Source organism: Capra hircus, chromosome 7, assembly GCF_001704415.2.
Source record: "Capra hircus breed San Clemente chromosome 7, ASM170441v1, whole genome shotgun sequence".
NCBI lineage: Eukaryota > Metazoa > Chordata > Mammalia > Artiodactyla > Bovidae > Capra > Capra hircus.
Window position 1 is genome coordinate 20,464,964 of NC_030814.1, and position 26,745 is coordinate 20,491,708.

The 26,745-nt window shown below is 38.1% G+C and overlaps 1 protein-coding gene across 4 annotated transcripts in view; it reads right to left on the reverse strand.

The window, feature by feature from the left end:
* POLR3G (RNA polymerase III subunit G) overlaps window positions 1-26,745 on the reverse strand; it is a 51,541-nt gene that overhangs the window by 7,401 nt on the left and 17,395 nt on the right. The window contains exons 3-6 of one of the 4 annotated variants that reach the window (XM_005683428.3): window positions 26,246-26,375; window positions 16,595-16,651; window positions 13,071-13,121; window positions 5,233-5,315 (exon numbers count right to left, since the gene is read on the reverse strand). In XM_005683428.3, coding sequence (XP_005683485.1) covers window positions 5,233-5,315; window positions 13,071-13,121; window positions 16,595-16,651; window positions 26,246-26,375 — 321 coding nt within the window. The remainder of the gene's footprint in view (window positions 1-5,232; window positions 5,316-13,070; window positions 13,122-16,594; window positions 16,652-26,245; window positions 26,376-26,745) is intronic. The other 3 variants (XM_018050046.1, XM_005683431.3, XM_005683430.3) reach the window with 3 other exon arrangements.

Genomic DNA, 26,745 nt, shown 5'->3' on the forward strand with positions numbered 1-26,745 from the left:
GTTATTTTGTTTTTCTTCTCCTTCATGAAAGGAGAAAAAAGAATGTAATGGTAACATTTCAAAGTGTCTATGTTTTAGCTGCTAACTAAAACTGTTTAAAATAATATAAAATCATCTTGAGGTGAATTATCCTATTTGCAGATTATCCATGTTTTTTAACATTTCATTATTTTTTTAAATTTATTTTTAATTGGAGGATAATTGCTTTACAATGTTGTGTTGGTTTCTGCTGTAAAACGTGATATCTATGTTTTTATCTCTGTTCTCTCTCGTTATTTACTTCCCATATCCAAGGATTTTTGTTTCGTAATGTATCTGGCAGGTTGAAAAAAAGAGAGATTAAAACTCAAATCTGAGTCAATATTAGTACTTATTAACACCTTTAAGAATGGAGGCAAAGAAGAGATACAGAGTTAGAAAATCTTTGATTATGTGATGGCTCCACTTATCTTGTTAAAATCACTACGCCACCTTCTCGTAAGACATAGATTTAACTTTAAGATTATATCTTTATATTTCTATTATGACTACCAATATTTATTTTCCATTTGATAAAAGTGACCTGTTTTCATTACTGTTATTATCCACTCACTAATCTATCCTATGTTTAATTTGCACAAGTGACAGAATTTCACAAGTTTTCTAAGAGGTGGGGAACAGCAATAGTTTTATATATTAATACTCATAATTGAGGCATAAGATCAGTTTAGCTAAAACATAATTATTCTTAATCAATAACCAGAACTCTGATTCATAAATCTGTACATATTGCACCTTATTGTAAGATATTGGCTCTGTAGATTACATACAGAGAGAAAACATACTTTGTATTTGGCATAACTACAACTTTATTTCATTTGGCTCTTAAATATTTTAAAAAATCCACTCAAATATGAATTTAAGGAAAGCAAAGGCAATGGGGGCAGGAGGAGGAGGGGATGACAGAGGATGAGATGGCTGGATGGCATCACCGACTCAATGGACGTGAGTCTGAGTGAACTCCGGGAGTTGGTGAAGGACAGGGAGGCCTGGCATGCTGCAATTCATGGGGTCGCAAAGAGTCGGACACGACTGAGCGACTGAACTGAACTGAACTGAAAGGCAATGAAAGACTACATCAGATAGTCTCAATTTTTAATAAAAATTCAAACTCCACCTTTCTTGTCACCCTACCCCGCTTAGCTAGAACAAATAAAATGAAGGTAATAGATATAAGATGATTTATCATTTGGGAGAATGGGAATTCTAACATGTATACTGTCATGTAAGAATTGAATCGCCAGTCCATGTCTGACGTAGGGTGCAGCTTGCTTGGGGCTGGTGCATGGGGATGACCCAGAGAGATGTTGTGGGGAGGGAGGTGGGAGGGGGGTTCATGTTTGGGAACGCATGTAAGAATTAAAGATTTTAAAATTAAAAAAAAAAATAAAAAATTAAAAAAAAATAAAATAAAGGAAAAAGCAAAAAAAAAAAAAAAGACTACATTGGCAATAGAAAATAGACTTGTGGTTGACAGAGAGGGATGGGGAATGGTTAGATGGGGAGCTTGGGATTAGCAGATGCAAATTATTATATATAGGATGGATAAACAACAAGGTCCTACTGTATAGCATAGGAAATCTATATTCAATATCCTGTGATAAACCATAATGGAAAAGAATATGAAAGCACATGTATGTATATATGTGTGTGTGTGTATGTGTGTGCATAACTGAATCACTCTGCAGTACAGCAGAATTTAACACATGTAAATCAACTATATTTCAATAAAATAAATTAAAAAAAAAAGATGATTTATCTTCATACTGGGGCTACTGACCCATGTTACCTTTTATGAGTTATTACTACAATATAATGTGTGCAATTTTTACCAACTGGCAGTCTCTTTGGAAAATTGTAAGCAAACAAAATAGTATTTACAGATATTTTGAAATGTCTATAGATACGCACCTATATATAAAATGATGCTATGTTAATGTTAATTAAGATATAACATTTTTATCTTCTGTTTTAATCAAACCCTAGTAAAAAGGCCTACATCCCACAAGACTGTAGTTTAAAGTGAACTGTAGGGCTATTTTTAACTCTGTGCAAAGTATATGCTATATCTGAAAAATCATGCTGTTAGCTCTTATTTCATAATTAGCAATAGAATTATTTAAACCAGTTATGTAAAAATCTTTTTTAAATATAGAATTCATTCAGTCTATGTAGGGAGTGGGAGGTCTTGATTTCCAATACTGCCATCTCAATTATCTCCAAATAAATAACCTCAACTGTATTTCTATCATGTAGATGTAAATCAAACCAATAAAATACCTAAATCAATTAAGAAATATCAGATTTATAAAATTTAGAAAAATGGCCTCCCACACACTGTCTCATCAAGTCATTCCCTGTGTGTTAGGCTATTAGTCTTCATCTGTCTATTTAGTAATCTCCATTTTCTCTTCTGTGAGATGTAACTATTTGCCCTTACTACTGTATGGATTTAAGAACAATGGGAATAACAATGTAAAACACACAATGTGCAAACACTTTAAAAACAGTTAACTTATGGGCAGGAAACAGTCCTTTTTGTTTAACTACTGTTGACCACCCAACAGAGACATTCACCTAGAAGCATGTCATACAGAAATACGCCCAAGTATTAGTTTACTGCTGTCTGACTATTCCCACCATAAGATGTGACTGTGAATGCCATTCCCTCTCCACAGAAGTTTTACTAAAGAAAACCTGCAATGACTTTTGCTGAAGAAATGAATAATTGAGTCATCTGGAAGCTAACTGTTCTATTAAAGTTGCTAACTTATTGGGATTTCTAGATTTAAAACTCCAGTTTTGACAATGTGCGTGATGAAAAAAGGTGTTTAAATTTAGGGCATAAGGAGATACAATTTTTTCTGATGAGAAACCACATCCAGAGGTCCAGACTAAATTTCCTTATAGCACACCTCATCTGAGCAACTTCTTTCCAGGAAGTTTTAAGAACAGTCAGAATCTGTGTTCAATCAATACAAGGTGGCTAGTTCTGCAACCCCATCCATCATTTCATCCCAGTTAAACCTGACACTTATCGCTACTCCTTCAACAATCCTCCTGGCTTGAGTTTCAGACAAGTGATCTTCAGCGCCTGTACTGGTCAAAAGTAAAATTTAACCAAGATTTCCAAGCTTAGAGCAAAGACGTGGAGGAGCCTGAGGAACAGGTTAGGGCAGCAGAGTAGCCCGGCAGACAGGCTGTGGCACCATGGCTGACAGAGGCGGTCCCGGGCAGCAGGGAACCCTTCAGACACTGACCAGCGACTGCCACCTTCTGTGTTGCAGCCAACTAAGTCCTAATCCTTAACACTAAAGTAGTTCAGTTCACATCTTACCTTCTTCCTTAGACACTGAGGTTTTTAAATCAGAGATTGTTCTTAGGTGCCTTCTATCAGCTGTGCTCATCCTACACCTTGCAGGGAGTAGAAACTTAAAGCAATGTTCACTGATTATCTTTAAAGGGTGAATGAAAGATTTTTCCATAAAGGAAAAATGAGAAAAAAAAAAAGAGTTTCAGCTACCATGTAGCTATGCTAACTTGGTCAGGCAAGTTTTAAAGCCTTGACTTCCTCATTGGTAAATAAGGAATAATAATACCTATTCTCTTTGTTGTTATGAAGTCTTAAGGACATAACGGATGTAAAAAAGAGCCTGCTATATAAAAAGTTCTCAAAAAGCAATAGCTGCTATCATCATTATATCATCATCATCACTATCACAATCAATGCAAGGTAATTCATGCATTGACAGTGGGAATAAGGGAATAAACTGGAATAACCTCTATGGAGAATGATCTGCCATTATTCATGCATATTATCTGTATTTTCTATATTATACAGTACATATAACAATTAACCTAGCAAATCTACCTCTAGAAATCTACCTTACACAAGTGAAATCACATACTTCACATGGATTCACTGTTCCACTGTGTATATATATATATATATGTATATATATATTTTTTTTAATTAAAAAAAATTTTTTTTGGCCATGCCATATGGCATGTGGGATTTTAGTCTCCCAACCAGAGATCAAATGCGTGCGCCTTCTGCAGTGAAAGCTCAGAGCCTTAACCACGGGACCACCAGGGAAGTCCTAGCATTACTTCTAATAGTGAAACACTAAATGAAACACGTGCGTGTGCTAAGTCGCTTCAGTCCTGTGTGACTCTTTGCGATTCTATGGACCGGAGCCTGCCAGGCTCGTCTGTGCTTGGGATTCTCCAGGCAAGAATACTGGAGTGGGTTGCCATGCCCTCCTCCAGGGGATCTTCCTGACCCAGGGGTTGAACCTGCGTCTCTTTACATCTCCTGAGTTGGCAGGCAGGTTCTTTACCACTAGTGCCCCCGGGAAGCCCTCTGGTATTTCACAGAGCTTCCTATCCTCTGTGAAATACTTTTTAACGAACAATCACTGCCAGGACAGCCATGCATGTAATGTCCATCAACAGGTTACTGATTAAATTTATTATGGTTCATGCTTATAGTGTAGCAAAAAAAACAGAAAGAAAAGAATGATGGAACTCTTTTGTAGACTGATACAGAAGCCAACATATTTTAAGTAATAAGATAAAAAGGCAAAGAGTGCAATATGTTACTTTTTGTTATTAAAAAGAAAAAAATAGTATTTTCTATGTATAAAATGTTTCTGGAAGGATATATAAGAAACTGGTAACATTGGCTGTCTCTAATAGGGGACTTGGATGGATGGCTGGGGGCAAGGATTGGAGGGCATATTTTCAGTTTATTAATTTTTAGAATTTTACATCTTTTTATTTTTCAAATATTTTTTAAAAGGCAATAAAAATAAGTGCCATAAGAAAGGATTTTCCCTCAATAGAATCTTTCAGACATAAGACAGAATAAAAGCATTAAAAATACACATACACCAATAAGAGAAAAAAATGAGAGGTTTTTACAGATATACATTTATGTTTCCTTCCCATGCATAATTCAAGAGGAAAAGAGGAATAGAGTGGAAAAGAGGCAGATGATAGAAGGTGAGGCAAGCTAACAGGTGGGTAGTAGAGAGAATAGGATGGAGCCCCCATAGCTCCCAGCCAACATTGTTCAAATATTGCTAGCTACCCTGTATGCTGGGCTTGACTCTGCCAAATCCACAAGTCATTTAAAAGGGACAGAAGGTGGAAAGGCTGCAGAATGTTCTTATAGTAAGAAGAAAACCTTACCTCAATTTTTTTCAATACATCCACAGGATTTGTAAGTGAAGGGCCTTTGCCTGCATCCTCTGCCTTTTTGGATTTGGCGCCTGCTGAAGTAAAACCACTGGTAACACATTTTTGTATAACAGCAATTGTGTATTGAATGTCTTTGCCTTTTAATATGCCATCTAGCAGGGTGGTATGGCACACTGGACACCTAATTTGCAGGCTGAATTAACTTAAAGAATGAAAAAAATAAATCAGCACACATTAGTAATTTTCTATGATAAGGAGCAAATGATAATCACTTAATAGGATATTTTCTAAGACTGCAACTGTTACCGAAATCGCAAGCCCGTGTGCCTGATGCACAGTGAAGCCCATCAATACTGAATGTTAGAGTTTGGAACAGAGAAAGGTTTATTACAGATTTGCACAAGGAGCTGTACAAACGTGGCTGACGCGCTAGGAACCCCGAAGTTACTGCAAGCTTTCAGCAAGCCCCTCTAAAAGCAAAAGGTGGGGGACGGGCGTGGGTAGCAGCTGCAGGCTGCTCAGTCAGGTCATCATCAGGCAATGATGTTCCTGAAAACCTCTACCAGATGAACGCTATCCTCTGTCCTGACAACAAAGGGCAAAGTCCCAAGGCACGACGTTCACCCCCCAAGGTCCCAGTCCTGGCTAAGAGGAGGCAAATCTCAGCTGGCGGCTTTTTCAGGGCCAGGTTCCCACATCCTACCCAGCTGTCATCCCTGAGGGAGTTAGGCGCCCAGCTCAACTGGCCCTCAGTCTCCTCAGTGGCCCAAAGGGAGGCACCAGGTCTCACGGACTGTGACCCAGACAGACGGCCTCTGCTATTAGGTTGCAGAGACAGGTATGGGGGAAAGGCTCACCGAAGGCCTGAACCACAGATAGTGGAGGGCTTTAGTGAAGGCTCTGGAGCCCAGCAGGACATAGTCCCCAGTCTGTTCCCTGGGCCCCCCTGCTCAGCTGCTGGCCCAAGACTGGGTAAGCTGAAGGGCCTCCAGCAGAAGGCCTAAATCTGCCTCTGACCTCACTCTCCACATGATGACCACCCACCACCAGTCCTTGACTGAATCACTTCCCCAGTGGTCCCTCATTGACAGCTGGCTGCTTGGGGACAGGACCACTGAGGCAACGAGCAATAGCTGAGCAAGACCTGTTGTTTGGTAACGGCGCAGAGTAATGACACACAGCAACAGCTACCTGCTAAAGGCTATGCTCATCTTGGTCTGTTATACAACCAGACATTTTACTAGAAATTTGAACTGGCAATTTATGACATCAGGGCCAAAACTGCAACAATGGTAGAAGCAGAATATATTTAGAAGAGGTGGCAAGAATACACAGAAGAACTACACAAAAAAGATCTTCATGACCCGGATAGCCATGATGGTGTGATCACTCAGCTAGAGCCAGACATCCTAGAGTGTGAAGTCAAGTGGGCCTAAGCATCACTGTCAACAAATCTAGTGGAGATGATGGAATTCCAGTTGAGCCATTTCAAATCCTAAAAGATGATGCTGCAAAAGTGCTGCACTCAATATGCTAACAAATTTGGAAAGCTCAGCAGTGGCCACAGGACTGGAAAAAGTCGTTTTCATTCCAATCCCAAAGAAGGGCAATGCCAAAGAATTTTCAAACTACAGCACAATTGCACTCATTTCACATGCTAGCAAGGTAATGCTCAAAGTTCTCCAAGGTAGGTTTCAACAGTACATGAACCTAGAACTTCCAGATGTACAAGTTGGATTTAGAAAAGGCAGAAGAACCAAAGATCAAATTTCCAACATCCATTCGATCACAGAAAAACCAAGAGAATTCCAGAAAAACATGTGCTTCTGCCTCATTGTCTACACTAAAGCCTTTGACTATGTGGATCACAACAAACTGTGGAAAATTCTCAAAGAGATGGGAATACCAGAGCACCTGACCTGTCTCCTGAGAAATCTGTATGCAGGCCAAGAAGCAACAGTTAGAACCAGACGTGGAACAACAGACTGCTTCAGAATTGGGAAAGGAGTACGTCAAGGCTATATATTGTCACCTGACTTATTTAACTTATATGCAAAGTGAATGTGAAAATCGCTCAGTTGTGTCCGACTCTTTGTGACCCCATGGACTGTAGTCCAGGGAATTCTCCAGGCCAGAATACTGGAGTGGGTAGCCTTTCCCTTCTCCAGGGGATCTTCCCAACCAGGGATCGAACCCAGGTCTCCCACATTGCAGGGGGATTCTTTACCAGCTGAGACACAAGGGAAGCCCTTACATCATGAGAAATGCCGGGCTGGATGAAGCACAAGTTGGAATCAGGACTGTGGGGAGAAATATCAATAAGCTCAGATATGCAGATAACACCACCCTTAGAGCAGAAAGTGAAGAAAAACTAAAGAGCCTCTTGATGAAAGTGAAAGAGGAGAGTGAAAAAGCTGGCTTAAAACTCAACATTTAAAAAAAGAAGATCATGGCATCAGGTCCCATCACTTCATGGCAAATAATTGGGGAAACAATAGAAACAGTGACAGACTTTATTTTCCTGGACTCCAAAATCACTGCGGAAAGTGACTGCAGCCACGAAATTAAAAGACACTAGCTCCTTTGAAGAGAAGTTATGACAAACCTAGACAGTGCTTTGAAAAAAGAGACATTACTTTGCTGACAAAGGTCCATATAGTCAAAAGGTATGGTTTTTTCCAGCAGTCATGTATGGATGTGAGAGGTGGACCATAAAAAAGGCTGAGCATCGAAGAATTGATGCTTTTGAACTGTGGTGTTGGCAAAGACTCTTGAGAGTCCCTTGGACTGCAAGGAGATCAAACCAGTCAATCCCAAAGGAAACAAACCTGAACGTTCATTGGAAGGACTGATGCTGAAGCTGAAACTCCAGTACTTTGGCCACCTGATGCAAAGAGCTGACTCACTGAAAAAGACCCTGATACTGGGAAAGATTGAAGGCAAGAGGAGAAGGGTGATTCAGAGGATGAGATAGTTGGATGGCGTCACCAACTCAACGGACATGAGTGAGCAAACTCAGGGAGATGGTGAAGGACAGGCACGCCTGGTGTGCTGCAGTCCATGGAGTCGCAAAGAGTTGGACATGACTGAGTGACTGAAAACCAACAAAATCAAGTACATTTCAATTAAAAAACAAACAAGTGCAGAATAAACACACATTTGCCAGTGGTTGAAGAGATGAGAAAGAGGTTATATTCAGGGCAACATAGTATTATCTTTGAAATGAAGAAAGAATAGTTAAATGGAACATACCAATCACATGAATCTGAAAACTCAAAGCAATAATAACACTCAGTAGTGTCCAACTCTTTGTGACCCCATGGACTGTAGCCTGCCAGGCTCCTCTGTCCATGGAATTCTCCAGGTAAGACCACTGGAGTGGGTTGCCATTTCCTTCTCCATGGGATCGTCCCAACCTAGGGATAGAACCCAGGTTGCCTGCATTGCAGGCAGGTGCTTTACTGTCTGAGCTACTAGGGAAGCCCTTTAATGGCTTTGGGATACATAATTTTTAAGCTATATCAAATAATATTGCATTTTGAGGGTACTGTGGAACTGCAGGGTATAGAGAATTGTTTCACATATAGATCTTGGTAGTCAGTTACCAAAACTGACATGTTACAAAAGTTATGATGTTATGTTACAAAATTGATAATGTTAAAAACTGTCCCATTGTGATCACAAAGTATTACCATCCTTTCCCAAAATCAAGCTAAATCCTTAGAAATTACTTGGTAACAGGAAAATATGGCTCAGAAAGATGTAATTCTGTTAGAGATTAACATTTAACCTACAGAAGAAGAAATTTTTAGATTGTGGACATGACTCATAACTAATGGAATTTACAATTTATTGTGTTATACCAAATTGCCCTTTGGGGAGTCTCTAAGTTTGGGACTCCTGAACAAATATATTAGTGAGGTTTTGCTTGAACAAAAGTTATTTAAAAAAAAATAGCTAGATTTAATGATGGGTAACTTTCTCTGCTTCCCTTGAGGGCAAAGACTGTTTAATCTGAATTGTAGCATGTAAAATATCATATCATATATGAACAAGCTCTCAACATATATTACTGATTTCAGAAATCACTAGCTAGGAATGTAAATTACATCAAGAAGTCTTTTTGTCTAAGGAACTTTTGTCAAATTATTTAAATTTCATAACACATAAACCTGCTAAATGGATATTATAGAACATGGTCGGGTAAATAAACTTATAATAATTATTAATCTCTTAGCCAAGAAAGTCACAGCTGCATATTCAAGTCCATTCAGCAATTTTTGCTACATTCCATTCTGGTTTTATGTAATGCCCAATTCTTTTATTTATAATTGGAAAAGAAGTGTAAAATTACTAAAATCTGTTAAAAGACTGTTTCAACCCCAAAACATTTACATTTTTTTAAATCTTTGGCCAAATACATGCATATATTTGAATTTTTTATTTCTTTCAACATAACACCTGCCAATAGCTGGATCTTCAAGAAACAAACCTTTTCTGTTTTGGCTCTTTAGGTATTATCTACTTTCTTGTAAATCAGGGGAGACCATTTTTAAAAAAAGAGAGTATATAAGCTTACCAGGAACAAAACACAAAATTTGTATAATATGCAACAAAAATATGAGAGCAGAATGGAAAAGGAAAGTTTTGCTGTTGTTTTGCTTTTCAACAAATGAAAAGCCTGACGCACTGGAAGCTTTTACTAATATTTAATGTGTCCATGGGCTTCTAAGGATGAGCAGTTGTGGGATGTATTTGAACATGAATTCCTCCAAATCAGATATATTCTTTTCAGCCCCGTAAAGTCTGCTAAAAATTCGTGATCCACTAGGGCATGACTAGTATCATTCATGCTGCTGTGTGGGCTCAGTCGTGTCCAACTCTTTGCTCCCATGGATGTAGCCCACCAGGCTCCTCTCTCCGTGGGATTTTCTAGGCAAGAATACTGGAGAGGGTTGCCATTTCGTTCTCCAGGGGCTTTTCAGCATTGTACTAGAAGTCTTAGCTAATACACTAAGATAGGAAAAGGATATAAAAGGTATGTAGATTGGGAAGGAAGAAATAAAACTTTCTTTGTTCATAGACAATATGTAGAAAATCTGAAAGAATGGGCTAAAAAACTGGGAACTAATAAGAAATTACAGCAGGATTACAGCATACAAGGTTAATACACAAAATTCAACACATTTCCTATATATGAACAATGAACTAGTGGAATTTGAAGTGAAAAGCATAGTGTTATTTACATTAGTACTTCCCAAAATAAAATACTTAGGTCTAAGTCTAACAAAATATATATATACATGACCTATATGAGGAAGACTATAAAACTCTGAATAATGATATCAGAGAACTAAACAAATGGAGACATATTCCATATTCATTGGTAGGAAGAGCTAGTATCTTCAAGATGTCTTGTCTTCCCAATTCCATCTATAAGTTCAATGCAACCTCAATCAAATTTCTAGTAAGTTATTCTACAGATACCAGCAAACTGACTCTACTATATAGATGGAACGCAAAAGACTGAGAACAGCCAACACAATACTGAAGAAAAATAACAAAGTTAGAGGATGGTACTACCTGATTTTAAAAACATACTATAAACTTACTGTAATCAAAACTATGGTATAGGTGAATAAATACATTGATCAATGAAACAGAATAGAGAGCCCAGAAGGAGACCAACATAAATATAGAAAAATGCAACTGGACTTCCATGTGCAAAAAAATAAATTTACACAGACTTTACACCCTTCACAAAAATTAACTCACAATGGATCACAGTCCTAAATGTAAAACATAAAATTATGAAACTCTTAAAAGATAACATAAGAGAAGATTTAGGTGACCTTGAGCTTGGTGATGACTTTTGAGATGCAAAACCAAAGGCATGATCCATGAACAGAAGAACAGATGACCCGGACTACATTAAAACTCAAAACTTCTGTGTAACAGACAGTGTCAAGAGACTAAGAAGACAAACAATGGAATGGGAGAAAATGTTTGCAAAAGACATATTTGAAAAAGGACTGTGTGAAATAGAAACAAATATATACTAGTCTCAGCATCTGGTTCCAGGCAGAGAACTGCTAAAACCCTTAAAACTTCCTAAGTGATAACAGTAATTTTTTGTTGTTGTTCTAAGAAGAATCTACATCCCTTGGAATTTACTGGACAATAGGAGTGTCTTTTGGAGTTTCCCTGATGGCTCAACAGGTAAAAGAATCCACCTGCCAATGCAGGAGACATGGGTTCGATCCTTGGGTTGGAAGGATCCCCTGGAGAAGGGCATGGCAACCCATTCCAGTAATCTTGCTGGGAAAATCCCATGGACAGAGGAGCCACCCATGGAGTCGCAAAGAGCTGGACACAACTGAAGCAACTGAGCACAGGAGTCTCTTTTATTCTACGGAGGTGACTCTCAGTGGGGTGCTGGGTGGCTTCAGGATGGGGCTGGCTGCCAGATACACCCAGCCATGATCAGAATCCTTGGAAAAGGGGAAAGGGGCTGGAGACTGAGTTAATGACTGATCAGGCCTACGTGATGAAGCCTCCATAAAAATCCCCAAAGTATGCTGTTCCAAGAGTTTCTGGATTGGTGAACATATTCGTGAACTGGAAGGCGACACATCCCAACTCTACAGACATGCATGGGTGACCTTTCAGACTTGACCTTACGCCTCTTTTCACTTGACTGTTCATCTGGGTCTTTATCATAACCTTTATTATAGTCAACTGGTAAATATAAGTAAATACATCACCATGTTCCGTGAGCTGTTCAGGTAAATCAAATTCCACCAGGGAGGGTCATGGGAACCTCCAACTGGTAGCCAGTGCAGACAGCAGTTGTGGGAAACCTGGAGACACACTATACTTGAGACCGACATCTGTAGCGGGGAGCAGTCTCCTGGGACTGAGCCCTTAGTGGGATCAGCGCTAACTCCAGTTAGCGTCAGAACTGAATTAAATGATAAGACACGTAGCTGGTGTTGCAGAGAACTGTTTGATATGCAGGAAAAAATAACTCCCTAAATCTAGTGTCAGAAGTACTGTGAAAGCTGCGTGGTATAAGAGGAAAGGAGAGATACACAGCAGGAATATTTTCCAACAGATTAGTATCCAAAACACACAGAGAACTCTTAAGACTCAACAAGAAAAACACATTAACAAACCCAATTTCTCCAGCGTCACTCCCATGACCTCATCACAGCAAGCTCATACTCATCATTCAATCTGGAGTTCAACTGCGTCTCCTCAACAAACCCTTCCCTGACCTCTCAGTGAAGACGGTGTGCTATGCTGAATGTCTTTACTCCATCTGACTGTACGCTCTCTGAGGGTGAGGATTGCTCCTCCTTTGCTCACTGGCTTATCCCTCTTAGCGCAGGGGCTGGCAATAGTAGATGCTCAACAGCTTTTAATTTGGTGGGATTATGAAAGAACAACACAACAAAAACTTTCACTTCGGCATTTTACGTACACCATAAAGTTCTATTCTACCAGTTCCCAAATGTTACCAGTTCCAAATGTTGTAGTTAAAAACGTAAAATAAAGCCAGTATAATCATTTTAAAAATTTCAAATATACAAATGAGGATATCTACATAATTGAAAAGTCTTTCCTAGCACTTCAAAATTCCTAATTAAGGGGAAAACAAACAAAAAATCAAAAGCAAAGAGCACTAATAAAATAATCAAAATATCAAAAATACTTTCAGAAAAAGCATTTAGAACATTGAGTGTAACTTTATATTGACAATTTCATACAGATAGAAGTTAAGCAATAACCTTTTCCTATCTGGATTATTCTTACATTAGTTAATGTACCTTTTTTGCATTTTTTCCTTGGCATCAACTCTCTAGGGAGTCTTCTCCAATCTGTGTGTACAAAAGGAGAAATAAAAAGGGCTGTTTCCTCTGGGAATTACTGGCACTGGGTATAACTATTTAAAGAATATGAGAGTGCCTCATGCAATGGAAATAAAATTTAGTATCTGTATAGATTTACTGGGGATTAAACTATAATAGTGATATATTTTCTCCTATAAAGAAGAAAATTCATTAAAATACCTTTGAAATACTTATAAAATTTCTATAATATTCTTTTAAGTTAAATAATATTTATATAATTAATTTCAAGTTCAAGAATTTTCATAATGAAAAAATATAGAAAAATACTTATGGGCATGACAAGTTATTCATAATACACTGTTAAATTTTAAAAGTTTTTAAAACAATATATATATAATTCCATTAAAAGAATAAACCTAACATGTAAATGCTTCAACAGATGTATATTTGTGCAGAGAAAGCTCTAGGTTGGAAACAAAATATTACAGTAATTCCTTGTGTTGGGATTACAGCTATTTTCCTTAAATGTAATTTATTATTCAATTATTCTGTGTTTTGTACATGTTCTGTAGTTGATATGTATTTCTTACATAATGAAAAAATTTTTTCAAAGTTAAAATATGTGACCATAATCCTAATATATGTAAAACTAAACAATTTATTAATTATAGGAAGACTTTAAAATTAAAAATAGAAATAGCTATGGAAAAGTAAATTCCTTCCATTTAATGATTTTGCCTGCATTAGCTAAATAATTCCTCTAATTTGTCACTTGTTTTTCTTTTTTAAGCTTAGAGACAATCAGAAAAGTGAAGCAACATGAAAATAGATTAAAAAAATGCTGCCTACTAATAAAAAACTCAGTACTGTTTGTAGAAAATACTTTTATATCTCAAGCTATTTTTCCTGAACTAATAAATTTTGCTTTAAATATTAGGTTGGTATAAAAGTAATTGCAGGTTCAGACTGTGAATTTTAAATCATTATCAGTTCAGTTCGGTTCAGTCGTTCAGTCATGTCCAGCTCTTTGCCACCCCATGAATCGCAGCACGCCAGGCCTCCCTGTCCATCACCAACTCCCGGAGTTCACTCAGATTCACGTCCATTGAGTCAGTGATGCCATCCAGCCATCTCATCCTCTGTCGTCCCCTTCTCCTCCTGCCCCTAATCCCTCCCAGCATCAAAGTCTTTTCCAGTGAGTCAACTCTTCGCATGAGGTGGCCAAAGTCCTGGAGTTTCAGCTTTAGCATCATTCCTTCCAAAGAAATCCCGGGGTTGATCTCCTTCAGAATGGACTGGTTGGATCTCCTTGCAGTCCAAGGGACTCTCAAGAGTCTTCTCCAACACCACATTTCAAAAGCATCAATTCTTCAGCACTCAGCCTTCTTCACCCTTCTTCTTCATTATAAATCACTATAACTAGGCTTAAACACATCTTTATTAATTAAAATAGGAACCATTACAATCAACACATTTTTGCCAATGAGAAATAAGTTTGTTTATTCCTATAGCATCAAAATCTGTGCTTCAGAATTTGAGCAATTCTCAGAAATCATTTTCTGCCTCCAGCTGGTTACGCAAGCATTTTCCCTGCAAAAACTTGTCAAGATGCTTGAAGACAATTAGTGAGAAGTCAGGTGAATATGGCAGATGATGCAAAATTTTGTAGCCCAATTCATTCAACTTTTGAAGCACTGGTCGCGTGATGTGCGGTTGGGCAATGTTGTACAGAAGAACTGGACCCTTTCTGTTGACCAATGCTGGCTGCAGGCATTGCAGTTTTCAGGGCATCTCGTTGATTTGCTGAGCATACCTCTCAGATCTAATGGTTTCGTCAGCATTCGGAAAGCTGGAGTGGATCTGACAGTGGGCATCAGACCACCAAACAGTGACCACGACCTTTTTTGGTGCAAGTTTGGTTTTGGGAAGTACTTTGGAGCTTCTTCTCGGTCTAACCACTGCACTGGTCATTGCTAGCTGACATATAAAATCCACACTTCATTGCACGTCACTATCCGATCGAGAAATGGTTCACTGTTGTATAGAATAAGATGACACATCAAAACGACAGCTTTTTTGATTTTCTGTCAGCTCATGAGGCACCCACTTATCAAGCCTTTCACCTTTCCAATTTGCTTCAAATGCTGAATGACCATAGAAAGGTTGATGTCAAGTTCTTTGGCAACTTCTTGTGTAGATGTAAGAGGATCAGCTTTGATGATGGCTCTCAGCTGGTCACTACACTCCTCATCTTCAGGGCTCTCATCTCCTTTGCAAAACTTTTTGAACCATCACTGCCCTGTATGTTCATTAGCAGTTCCTGGGCCAAAGGTGTTGTTGATGTTGAGAGTTGTCTCCACTGCTTTACGACCCATTTTGAACTCAAACAAAAAATCACTTGAATTTGCTTTTTGTCTAACATCATTTCCCTAGTCTAAACGGCAAGTAATTTGTCCTTAGCCAAAAAAAAAATAGACACATAAAGCAAGAAATGAGCATTAAAATGAAGTATAACATAACCACATTTAAGAATGTATTCCAATATCAAACAACAAAGTTCAACAATAAGAAAACCATAGTTACTTTTGCACCAACCTAATGGTTTTTTTCATAAATGATCCATAGGTGATCATGACAAAGGACTTAAACAGAATCATTCAGAGACAAATATTTATGTAGTAGAAGAAATGAGAGACCTAAGAGGAGTGTTTCCAGAGGGACACAACATTATCAACAATTAGCATTGAAAAGAGATGCTGTAACTCGGGAAAGCAATCAATGCTGTAAATGTGACTTAGGCTTCTGCATACAGGCAGTTTCTGTAACACACCAAGGACAGAGATGTCAAAGGGAAGTGTGCTGAAATGAGGAAACCTGGGTTTTACTAAAATATTCCAAGTTGCCTTGACAGGTCACCGCGTTTCTATAGCAACTGTTAATTTTCTACAAAATGAAGTAGATGATATCTCTGCAGCCCCTTACACCTTGCCTCTACCAAGGCAATTTTGTGAATGTTGGAAAAAAAAAAACTCTCTTAGGTATGGTTCTGTTGAAAAGGCACATTAACAACCCTAAAGAGTCTATGCCTGCTGAAAAGAAAGAAAGATACACAAGCTCGGCTGAAAATATTCTTAAAGCTAGACCTGGTTCCTCCTCAAAAGCTATAAAATCACTCAGGAACACAGAAGTAAGTACTATTAGTATTAAAGATGAAAACTGTGATTGTATCAAATGAAAATGGAAAATCCAGAGTTTGGCCAGCCCTATTAAAAGAAAAAAAAAATATCCTAAGAACTTCTACAATATCACTTCAAATATTCCTTGTTACAATATAAAAATCTTTTCATCTTAGTTTTCAAAAGATTTATGTTGCTAATTAATTACAGGAAGAGAGCCAGGCTCTATTTTCCTATAGTGAAAATAGAAAATTGGTCCTAAAAAGACATGGTAGGGAGATAGCCTTTGAAGATTAATTTTAACATTTTAGGTTTTATGGTTACCTGGTATCCACTCTTCTTTGTACACCTTCATATATCTTTTACTATATCTTTCAATATCTAGGAAAAAAAGATAGAAAAAAAGAATTTTAAAATAATTGAAAACACCAGGTAACATCTTTTATTTCCAATACAGAGAGTTTAATGTGTTTCTGGACACATACTGAACACAGTAATACACATCTAGGGAAGTGGCAAGAAGCACCTGAGAATAAATGGCTGGGGGGTGAGCAGAGACCGAAACCCTAATTAAAGTTCTCAGTAGCAGATAATCTGATTCATCTCTGAGAATTTTCACAAAAGCCCAAAAGCAAGTCAGGAAGCCACTTACAGAAAAATGTGGGGGGGTGGGAGGGCTGTGTATCTTCTCTTTTCTTCTCGTGACACTGGCCTCTAGCTCCCAATCTTTAAATCTCGTGTAACTGGGAGGTATTAAGTACCTAAGTGAGGATGGAGGGCTGTTTGCTTACCTCTAATAAAGCAAGCAAATACTTAATATACACAGTCAGTCTTCTCAGGGAGACACTTCACAACCATTGGGAAAGACAGTGGAGAAAAGGATAGGAGGAGGCAAGGTTGGAGATCAAACTAGTCCATCCTAAAGGAAAGCAACCCTGAATATTCACTGGAAGGACTGATGCTGAAGCTGAAGCTCCAACACTTTGGCCACCTGATGCAAAGAGCCAACTCACTGGTAAAGACCCTGATGCTGGGAACGATTGAGGGCAGGAGGAGACAGAGGATGAGATGGTTGGATGGCATTACAATGAGCTACCACTTTACACCCAGTTGGATGGCTAGAACTAATAATAAGTGTTAACAAGGCTGTGGAGAAACAGGAACCCTCATACATTGTAGGTAATATAAAATGGTGCAACCACTCTGGAAAATAGCTGGCAGTTCCTCAAAATGTAAAATAAAAATTTACCATCTGACCCCAGATATACAACAAAAGTGACATGGTACACAAAAACACACACATGAATGTTTACAGTAGCATTATTCATGAAAACCCCACTGTAGAAGTGACCCAAATGTCCATCAACTGATGAATGAACAAACCGTGCTATATACATATAATGGAATATTATTCAACCAGAAAAAGGAATGAAACACTGATACATGCTTTACCATGTGTGAACCCTGAGACCATTATGCTAGGTGAAGGAAACGAGTCACAAAAGAATACACATTAAGATTCCATTTATATGAAATATCTAAAACAGACAAAGCAGATTATAGGGTGCCAAGGGCTGAGGGAGGGAGGGGACAATAGGGATTGATACTAAAGGGTATGGGAGTCTCTTTTCAGGATGATGAACCAATTCTATAAATTAGATAGTACTGTCGGTGGCAAAATTTTGTGAGTACACTCAAAGGGACTGAACTGTATATTGTAAAAAATAAATTTTATATATCTGGATTTTTATCTCAATAAGGCTTCCCTGGTGGCTCAGACGGTAAAGAATCTGCCTGCAATGTGGGAAACCCGGGTTCAGCGCCTGGGTCAGGAAGATCTCCTGGAGAAGGGAATGACAACCTACTCCAGGATTTTCTTGCTTGGAGAATCCCATGGACAGAGGAGCCTGGCGATTATGGGCTACAGTCCATGGTGTCACAAAGAGTCAGTCACGAATGAATGATTAACACTTTCTTTCACTATCTCAACAGAGCTGTTATTTAAAAAGAAAGAAAAGTAATTATTGGGAATTTTAATAAGCATTAACTAAACTCAAACTTATACTCCACTATTTTCTTGGTTTTGAAGGTATATTTACCCAAAATGGGCAACATCCTTTGAATATAGCTAAGTGTGCATCAACTGTGCATTAGGAATTTGTCATGTGCAAACATTAAATATAAGTATTTCATATATCCTGATTCTGGACTTCAAATACATCTTTAATAAATTCTAACATATTACTTCTGGCTTTTCTCACACCTGTACCACCCAAGTGATTCTAGATTATGAATATATTTCTATTAACATGATCTAGCTTATCATTATGTCCAATTCTTCTTGTATTTGCACCATCAAAAAGTAATGCTTTAAAAAACTTTTATGGCTCACACTTCTGTTGAAGAGAGGATGGCCCAGCCATTTTCATTTTCATTATTAAATATATCATTACCAATTAATATGATCAATCTAATAAATTGTTTCACTTCTACATAATCTATTTCCTTTCAGTCATCTTTGTCTTTGCCTTTGCTTTCAACAGCTGTCTAGTTACAATTATTTGGTACATAAAACCCAAAATAAAAGAAAAAAATATGGTCATATGTCATTTTAGCAAATGGAATTTTCCATGTTCCTACCACAAAATATTATGTGATCAGGTCCATTTCAAAGATTAACTATATATGAGAACACCATATTTTCCTTTTCATTCTTCGAGAGACACCGTTTACTTATTGATTCATAAGTTTGAGAAAATTCATCTAGGATACTGTCATCTGAAGACTCAGTGTGAGGCTCTGCTTTATACCATCAATACCACCAGCAATATTAGCATCAAGGGGCTCCTTTCTATCTCTTTGCATTCCTCTTCTGATTTGTCTAGTAACTGAAACATCTTCCTCTGCCAATTTTCTTCTCTGCAGTTATGGGTAGAAAATGACAATTTCTGAATTCTAAATTATATTCTATGAAAGCTAAACAAAACCAAAACAACTATACAGACAGGAGTCTCTCCAGAATTATTCTATAGCTTCTTAAAAATTAATATTATATTCTGGCCAACACAATAAGAAAATTAAAGGATGATATAACAGTGATGATTTATTTCAGTACTGCACAGTGCTTCTATGCAATTTCATTATTCTTCCATTTTGTATATTTCAGTCTTTTCTAGCGTGCTGCTGTTGCTAAGTCTCTTCAGTCACGTCCAACTCTTGTGCGACCCCATACACAGCAGCCCACTAGGCCCCTCTGTCCATGAGATTCTCCAGGCAAGAATACTGGAGCCGGTTGCCATTTCCTTCACCAATGCATGTACCCATGCTAAGTCACTTCAGTCGTGTCCAACTCTGTGCGACCCCATAGACGGCAGCCCACCAGGCTCCTCTGTCCCTGGGATTCTTCAGGCAAAAATACTGGAGTGGGTTGCCATTTCCTTCTCCACTTTCTAGCATAGTAGAGGCTAATTGATGAAAAATGATGAAATAATATCTATGATGACGAAACAGAAAAATGTTTCAAGATGCAAGAAAAGTAAGATCACTGAAATTCTAAAATGTACTTTAGATTTAGGAAAGGGTCCAATGGGCCAATACAGGTAATGCTAGGACAAAATAACTTTTCTTCTCTTTTAAAGCAAGTTCTCTCTGTTCCTTGGAGGATCTCTATGAAAAAAAAAGTTATGAATATCAATCATTACATATAGTAAGAAATGCTCCAAAAAAGAAACTAAAAATTAAAATGAGGTCTCGTGGACCATGACCATACAACGAGAGTTAATAAACCAAACAAACTCCATTCATTCAATAAGAGACCTTGTGGTCACAATGTAGGTAGAGGCAGGATTTCCATTAAGTTTCTGAAGCTCTGAAAATGCTTACAGAACCATCACCACCGTCACTCCTGTTTCTAGCTTGGAGGACCCCAGTGGTTCAGGAGCCTGAGCTGGGAACCACTGGACCAGATGTTCTCTGTGTACCTTTGGAGCTAAAACTCATTAAAATAATAATATTCACTTATTTTTTTCTCTTTATTATAAAAAGAATGCATTTCACTGCAGAGAAAATGCCAGTCACTTCTATTAATTCTACCTCAGAACACTATAAACAAACCTGGAATACCAAACAACATGAAAAATGTTTATTCTGGGCCCTTGGTTCTTTGTGAAAAATCTCAATGCCCTGAGCCACCAGGCACTTGATTATCAGCAAGAGATTTCCTACCCTATCTGTCCAAGTCTCTAGAGATTTAGTTTTTAACATTGATAGTCCATAAGTCTCTCTGTCCTAAAGCACATAGGAAGTCAGTGCTGGGGAAAGGGTAGTGAGGATACGGTGATGGAACACTCCCTAGAATATGGCTTCCTGTGACAGCTGTGTACTTCTATTCAGTCTGGTCAGTTCTTTCCCACTCACGGTGTGTATACATACACACTATTTGTGCGTGTATATAGATATATATAATGTGTATCTACAGTATATATTATACTAATCTGTATTCACATATATCTGTATATGTTGTTGTGTAGTCACTACGTCACGTCCAGCTCTTTTGCACCCCATGGACTCTAGTCCACCAGGCTCCTCTGTCCATGAGATTTGCCAAGCAAATATACTGGAAAGGCTGCCATTTCCTTCTCCAGCAGCTCTTCCCAAGCCTGGGATGCAACCCAGGTCTTCTGCGCTGGCAGGTGGATTCTTTACCACTGAGCCACCAGGGAAGACCATATATGTATATACTATATCAACCACAGTGGGTTTTTTTGTTGTTGTTTTAATAAAACATTACATCAGGAAAGAGAGGTAAACATGTATATATTCAAAGAGAATATACTTGGATCAATTTGGAAAATCCTATGCAAGCGTTTTCTTCTGAAACAGTAGCAAATGATTCCTTATACTTTTAAATACTTCATTAAGCAGTTATAAAAGGTAAAGAGCCTTTTGACCCAGGTATAAGACAGCTACTCCCAGAAACTAGGAAGAAAATTATGTTCCTGGTCTTAATGACTCAAATGTCTTCACGGTATGATGTACTTTTAAATTAGATAGGTACTTTACTAACAGTTACAGTTGGTTAAGTATGTATGTTCCATAGTCTATAGACTAATTTTAAAAAGGGTAAAGTATATCCTACACTATCATTTTTTTCAATAAAAATGGGTATTTATTAGTTCACTTTATCTTATTTAGTTAAATCTTTAAAATGAGCTTTAATTTCATTTTTAAACTCAAACAGATAAAAGCATGTGACATAATCATGAAAGTAAAAAAAATTCAGTACTTCTGAGGTAAAATGTCAAATAATTTATTATATAACTTCAAGCAGCTTTCTTTTGAAAAATTAAATAAACCCATCCAAAATGCTTCTTACAATTATAGGCACATGCGGTATTACTATATAAGACTTCCTTTTTGATTCTTATCCAATTCTAAGTCTTTTAGAAAGAGGGAAAGGGTATACATTTTTAATATTAATGGAATGAGATGACACTATAGGAATTTCTCATGTTTTAATGATGCTGTTTTGAGAACTCAAGGATGATATCGATCTCTCTAATTTCAACATTGAAGGGCAGAAACTGAAAATCAATATAGTTCTACTGTGCTAAATAACTACTCAGGAATGTATTCCCTTCCTCTGAAACCACTTCTCACTTTCAGTCTGAGATTGTCAAGCCTTCTCCAGCTACAATTTCTCCTCTCTGTCCTTGGCATAATGAATGAATACACCTTTTACATTTTATATTTGGTATCAATGGTGAGCCAAAATATAGTCAAGGCTTTCAAAAATTTTAACCCAAATATTAAATAATCAGAGATCTGCTTAAAGATTTATGTATAAGGATAAAAATCACAGCATTATACATATGAGCAAAAAAACTAAAAACAATCTTACATCTAACAGCAGGGAACTAAAAGTGGCAAACCAAAAGTGGCAAAAAAAAAAAAAAACAACCCACACATTACAATGAATAATGTTATAGCCACATGATGGAATACCACGCAGTCATCAAAAATCATATTTTCTAAGAAATGTGCATAAAATAGGTAACTATTAAGAATCTACTGTATAGCATAGGGAACTTTACTCAGTACTCTGTAATGACCTATACAGGCACAGAATCTAAGAAAGAGTGGATATATGTATCTGTATAACGGATTCACTTTGCTGTACAGCAGAACCTAACACAAGATTGTACACCAACTATACTCCAATAAAGATTAATTTTTTAAAAAAAGAATATACACATAGAAGAAAAATTAAGGAAAAGGCAAAATGATAGGATACCAAAAAAGGAACTCCCCAGGTCATTAGGTGCCCAATATGCTACTGGAGATCAGTGGAGAAATAACTCCAGAAAGAATGAAGGGATGGAGCCAAAGCAAAAACAATACCCAGTTGTGGATGTGACTGGTGATAGAAGCAAGATCCAATGCTGTAAAGAGCAATATTGCATAGGAACCTGGAATGTCAGGTCCATGAATCAAGGCAAATTGGAAGTGGTCAAACAAGAGATGGCAAGGGTGAACGTCAACATTCTAGGAATCAGCGAACTAAAATGGACTGGAATGGGTGAATTTAACTCAGAAGACCATTACAACTACTACTGCGGGCAGGAATCCCTCAGAAGAAATGAAGTAGCTATCATGGTCAACAAAAGAGTCCGAACTGCAGTACTTGGATGCAATCTCAAAAACGACAGAATGATCTCTGTTCATCTCCAAGGCAAACCATTCAATATCACAGTTATCCAAGTCTATGCCCCAACCAGGAATGCTGAAGAAGCTGAAGTTGAACGGTTTTATGAAGACCTACAAGATCTTTTAGAACTAACACCCCCCCTAAAGATGTCCTTTTCATTATAGGGGACTGGAATGCAAAAGTAGGAAGTCAAGAAACACCTGGAGTAACAGGCAAATTTGGCCTTGGAATGAGGAATGAAGAAGGGCAAAGACTAATAGAGTTTTGCCAAGAAAATGCACTGGTCATAGCAAACACCCTCTTCCAACAACACAAGAGAAGACTCTACACATGGACATCACCAGATGGTCAACCGAAATCAGATTGATTACATTCTTTGCAGCCAAAGATGGAGAAGCTCTATACAGTCAACAAAAACAAGACCGGGAGCTGACTGTGGCTCAGATCATGAAATCCTAAAGTAGGGAAAACCGCTAGACCATTCAGGTATGACCTAAATAAAATCCCTTATGATTATACAGTGTAAGTGAGAAATAGATTTAAGGGTCTAGATCTGATAGATAGAGTGCCTGATGAACTATGGAATGAGGTTTGTCACATTGTACAGGAGACAGGGATCAAGACCATCCCCATGGAAAAGAAATGCAAAAAAGCAAAACGGCTGTCTGGGGAGGTCTTACAAATAGCTGTGAAAAGAAGAGAGGTGAAAAGCAAAGGAGAAAAGGAAAGATATAAGCATCTGAATGCAGAGTTCCAAAGAATAGCAAGAAGAGATAAGAAAGCCTTCTTCAGCGATCAATGCAAAGAAATAGAGGAAAACAACAGAATGGGAAAGACTAGAGATCTCTTCAAGAAAATTAGAGATACCAAGGGAACATTTCATGCAAAGATGGGCTCGATAAAGTACACAAATGGTCTGGACCTAACAGAAGCGGAAGATATTAAGAAGAGGTGGCAAGAATACACGGAAGAACTGTACAAAAAAGATCTTCACGACCCAGATAATCATGATGATGTGATCACTAATCTAGAGCCAGACATCTTGGAATGTGAAGTCAAGTGGGCCTTAGAAAGCATCACTACGAACAAAGCTAGTGGAGGTGATGGAATTCCAGTGGAGCTATTTCAAATCCTGAAAGATGATGCTGTCAAAGTGCTGCACTCAATATGCCAGCAAATTTTGAAAACTCAGCAGTGGCCACAGGACTGGAAAAGGTCAGTTTTTATTCCAATCCCAAAGAAAGGCAATGCCAAAGAATGCTCAAACTACCGCACAATTGCACTCATCTCACATGCTAGTAAAGTAATGCTCAAAATTCTCCAAGCCAGGCTTCAGCAATACGTGAACCGTGAACTCCCTGATGTTCAAGCTGGTTTTAGAAAAGGCAGAGGAACCAGAGATCAAAGTGCCAACATCTGTTGGATCATGGAAAAACCAAGAGAGTTCCAGAAAAACATCTATTTCTTCTTTATTGACTATGCCAAAGCCTTTGACTGTGTGGATCACAATAAACTGTGGCAAATTCTGAAAGAGATGGGAATACGAGACCACCTAACCTGCCTCTTGAGAAACCTATACGCAGGTCAGGAAGCACCAGTTAGAACTGGACATGGAACAACAGACTTGTTCCAAATAGGAAAAGGAGTACGTCAAGGTTGTACATTGTCACCCTGCTTATTTAACTTATGTGCAGAGTACATCATGAGAAACGCTGGGCTGGAAGAAACACAAGCTGGAATCAAGATTGCCGGGAGAAATATCAATAACCTCAGATATGCAGATGACACCAATCTTATGGCAGAAAGTGAAGAGGAACTAAAAAGCCTCTTGATGAAAGTGAAAGAGAGTGAAAATGTTGGCTTAAAGCTCAACATTCAGAAAATGTAGATCATGGCATCTGGTCCCATCACTTCATGGGAAATAGATGGGGAAACAGTGGAAACAGTGTCAGACTTTATTTTTTTGGGCTCCAAAATCACTGCAGATGGTGACTGCAGCCATGAAATTAAAAGACGCTTACTCCTTGGAAGAAAAGTTATGACCAACCTAGATAGCATATTCAAAAGCAGAGACATTACTTTGCCGACCAAGGTCCGTCTAGTCAAGGCTATGGTTTTCCCAGTGGTCATGTATGGATGTGAGAGTTGGACTGTGAAGAAGGCTGAGTGCCGAAGAATTGATGCGTTTGAACTGTGATGTTGGAGAAGACTCTTGAGGGTCCCCTGGACTGCAAGGAGATCCAAGCAGTCCATTCTGAAGGAGATCAACCCTGGGATTTCTTTGGAAGGAATGATGCTAAAGCTGAAGCTCCAGGACTTTGGACACCTCATGTGAAGAGTTGACTCATTGGAAAAGACTCTGATGCTGGAAGAGATTGTGGGCAGGAGGAGAAGGGGACGACCCAGGATGAGATGGCTGGATGGCATCACAGACTCGATGGACACGAGTCTGAGTGAACTCCGGGATACGGTGATGGACAGGGAGGCCTGGCGTGCTTCGATTCATGGGGGTGCAAAGAGTCGGACACGATTGAGCGCCTGAATTGAACTGAACTGAATATCAGTAGTAGTTCTCTAGACATAAGGAATAAAGGTGATTTTTTTGGGGGGGTTGGGGGGAGCATACTGCACAGCATGTGGGATCTTACTACCTTGACCAGGGGTCAAACCCATGCCTCCTGCATTGGAAGCACTGAGCTTTAACCACTGGACCACCAGGGAAGTCCCAGGGTGATTTTCAGTTTCTTAATATTTCTGTTGTCATAAATTTCACTGAACATAAAACACTTTTATTTTGAAAGGTAATCTTAAAAATATCAAAAAGTTAAAAATATATTTTCTGTTGCTGCTAAGTCACTTCAGTCATGTCCAACTCTATGCTACCCCAGAGACTGCAGCCCACCAGGCTCTCCCACCCCTGGGATTCTCCAGGCAAGAACACTGGAGTGGGTTGCCATTTCCTTCTCCAAGGCATGAAAGTGAAAAGTGAAAGTGAAGTCGCTCAGTCGTATCCAACTCTTAGAGACCTCATAGACTGCAGTCCACCAGGCTCCTCCATCCATGGGATTTTCCAGGCAAGAATACTGGAGTGGGGTGCCATCGCCTTCTCCAATATTTTCTGTTAAATCAACATAAATATGCTTTTTCAGGATAGTTGATATTTTCCGACTAAATCAAATCAATCAACATTAAAGATCATATATCTTATGGTGAAACACTATTTTTTTATCTATAAACAGTGAACCACATAATCAGAGTCCAATACGCACCTTGTTTTTCTTCAGGTGTTTCTACAAAATAAGGCATTCTTTTCACAGTTTCTCTCAACTCTTGTTTCAAGGCAAGCACATAATCTTCACTCTCTCCTGTTTTTAGTGGCACTGGTTTATAGTCTGTATCCTGTTTACATTAAGAGGCAATTTAAAAAATAAATGAAATATTTTAATATCCCTTTTGTCTATCTTCTGAAAACATGTCAGTTTTATTGAAAAATCACATTTTATAGGCATTAAGTTTTACCATCAACTTAAAATATTTTGACCTTTTATTATCTATTAAGCCTTTTCACCCATCTCTTATTTTGCTCTTACTTTGTAAGTAGAAAAGGTACTTAATTTTCCTACCTACCTAATTTTTCTACTGATCACACCAACAGTCATTTGCTATATAGTCTGATGACTGTGATTCTGTATTTTAAAAATCAAAGCACCATGATAAAAGCAGTTGCTTTAGTCTCCTATAATGGTGGGTTCCTATTAGCCATGGTGGT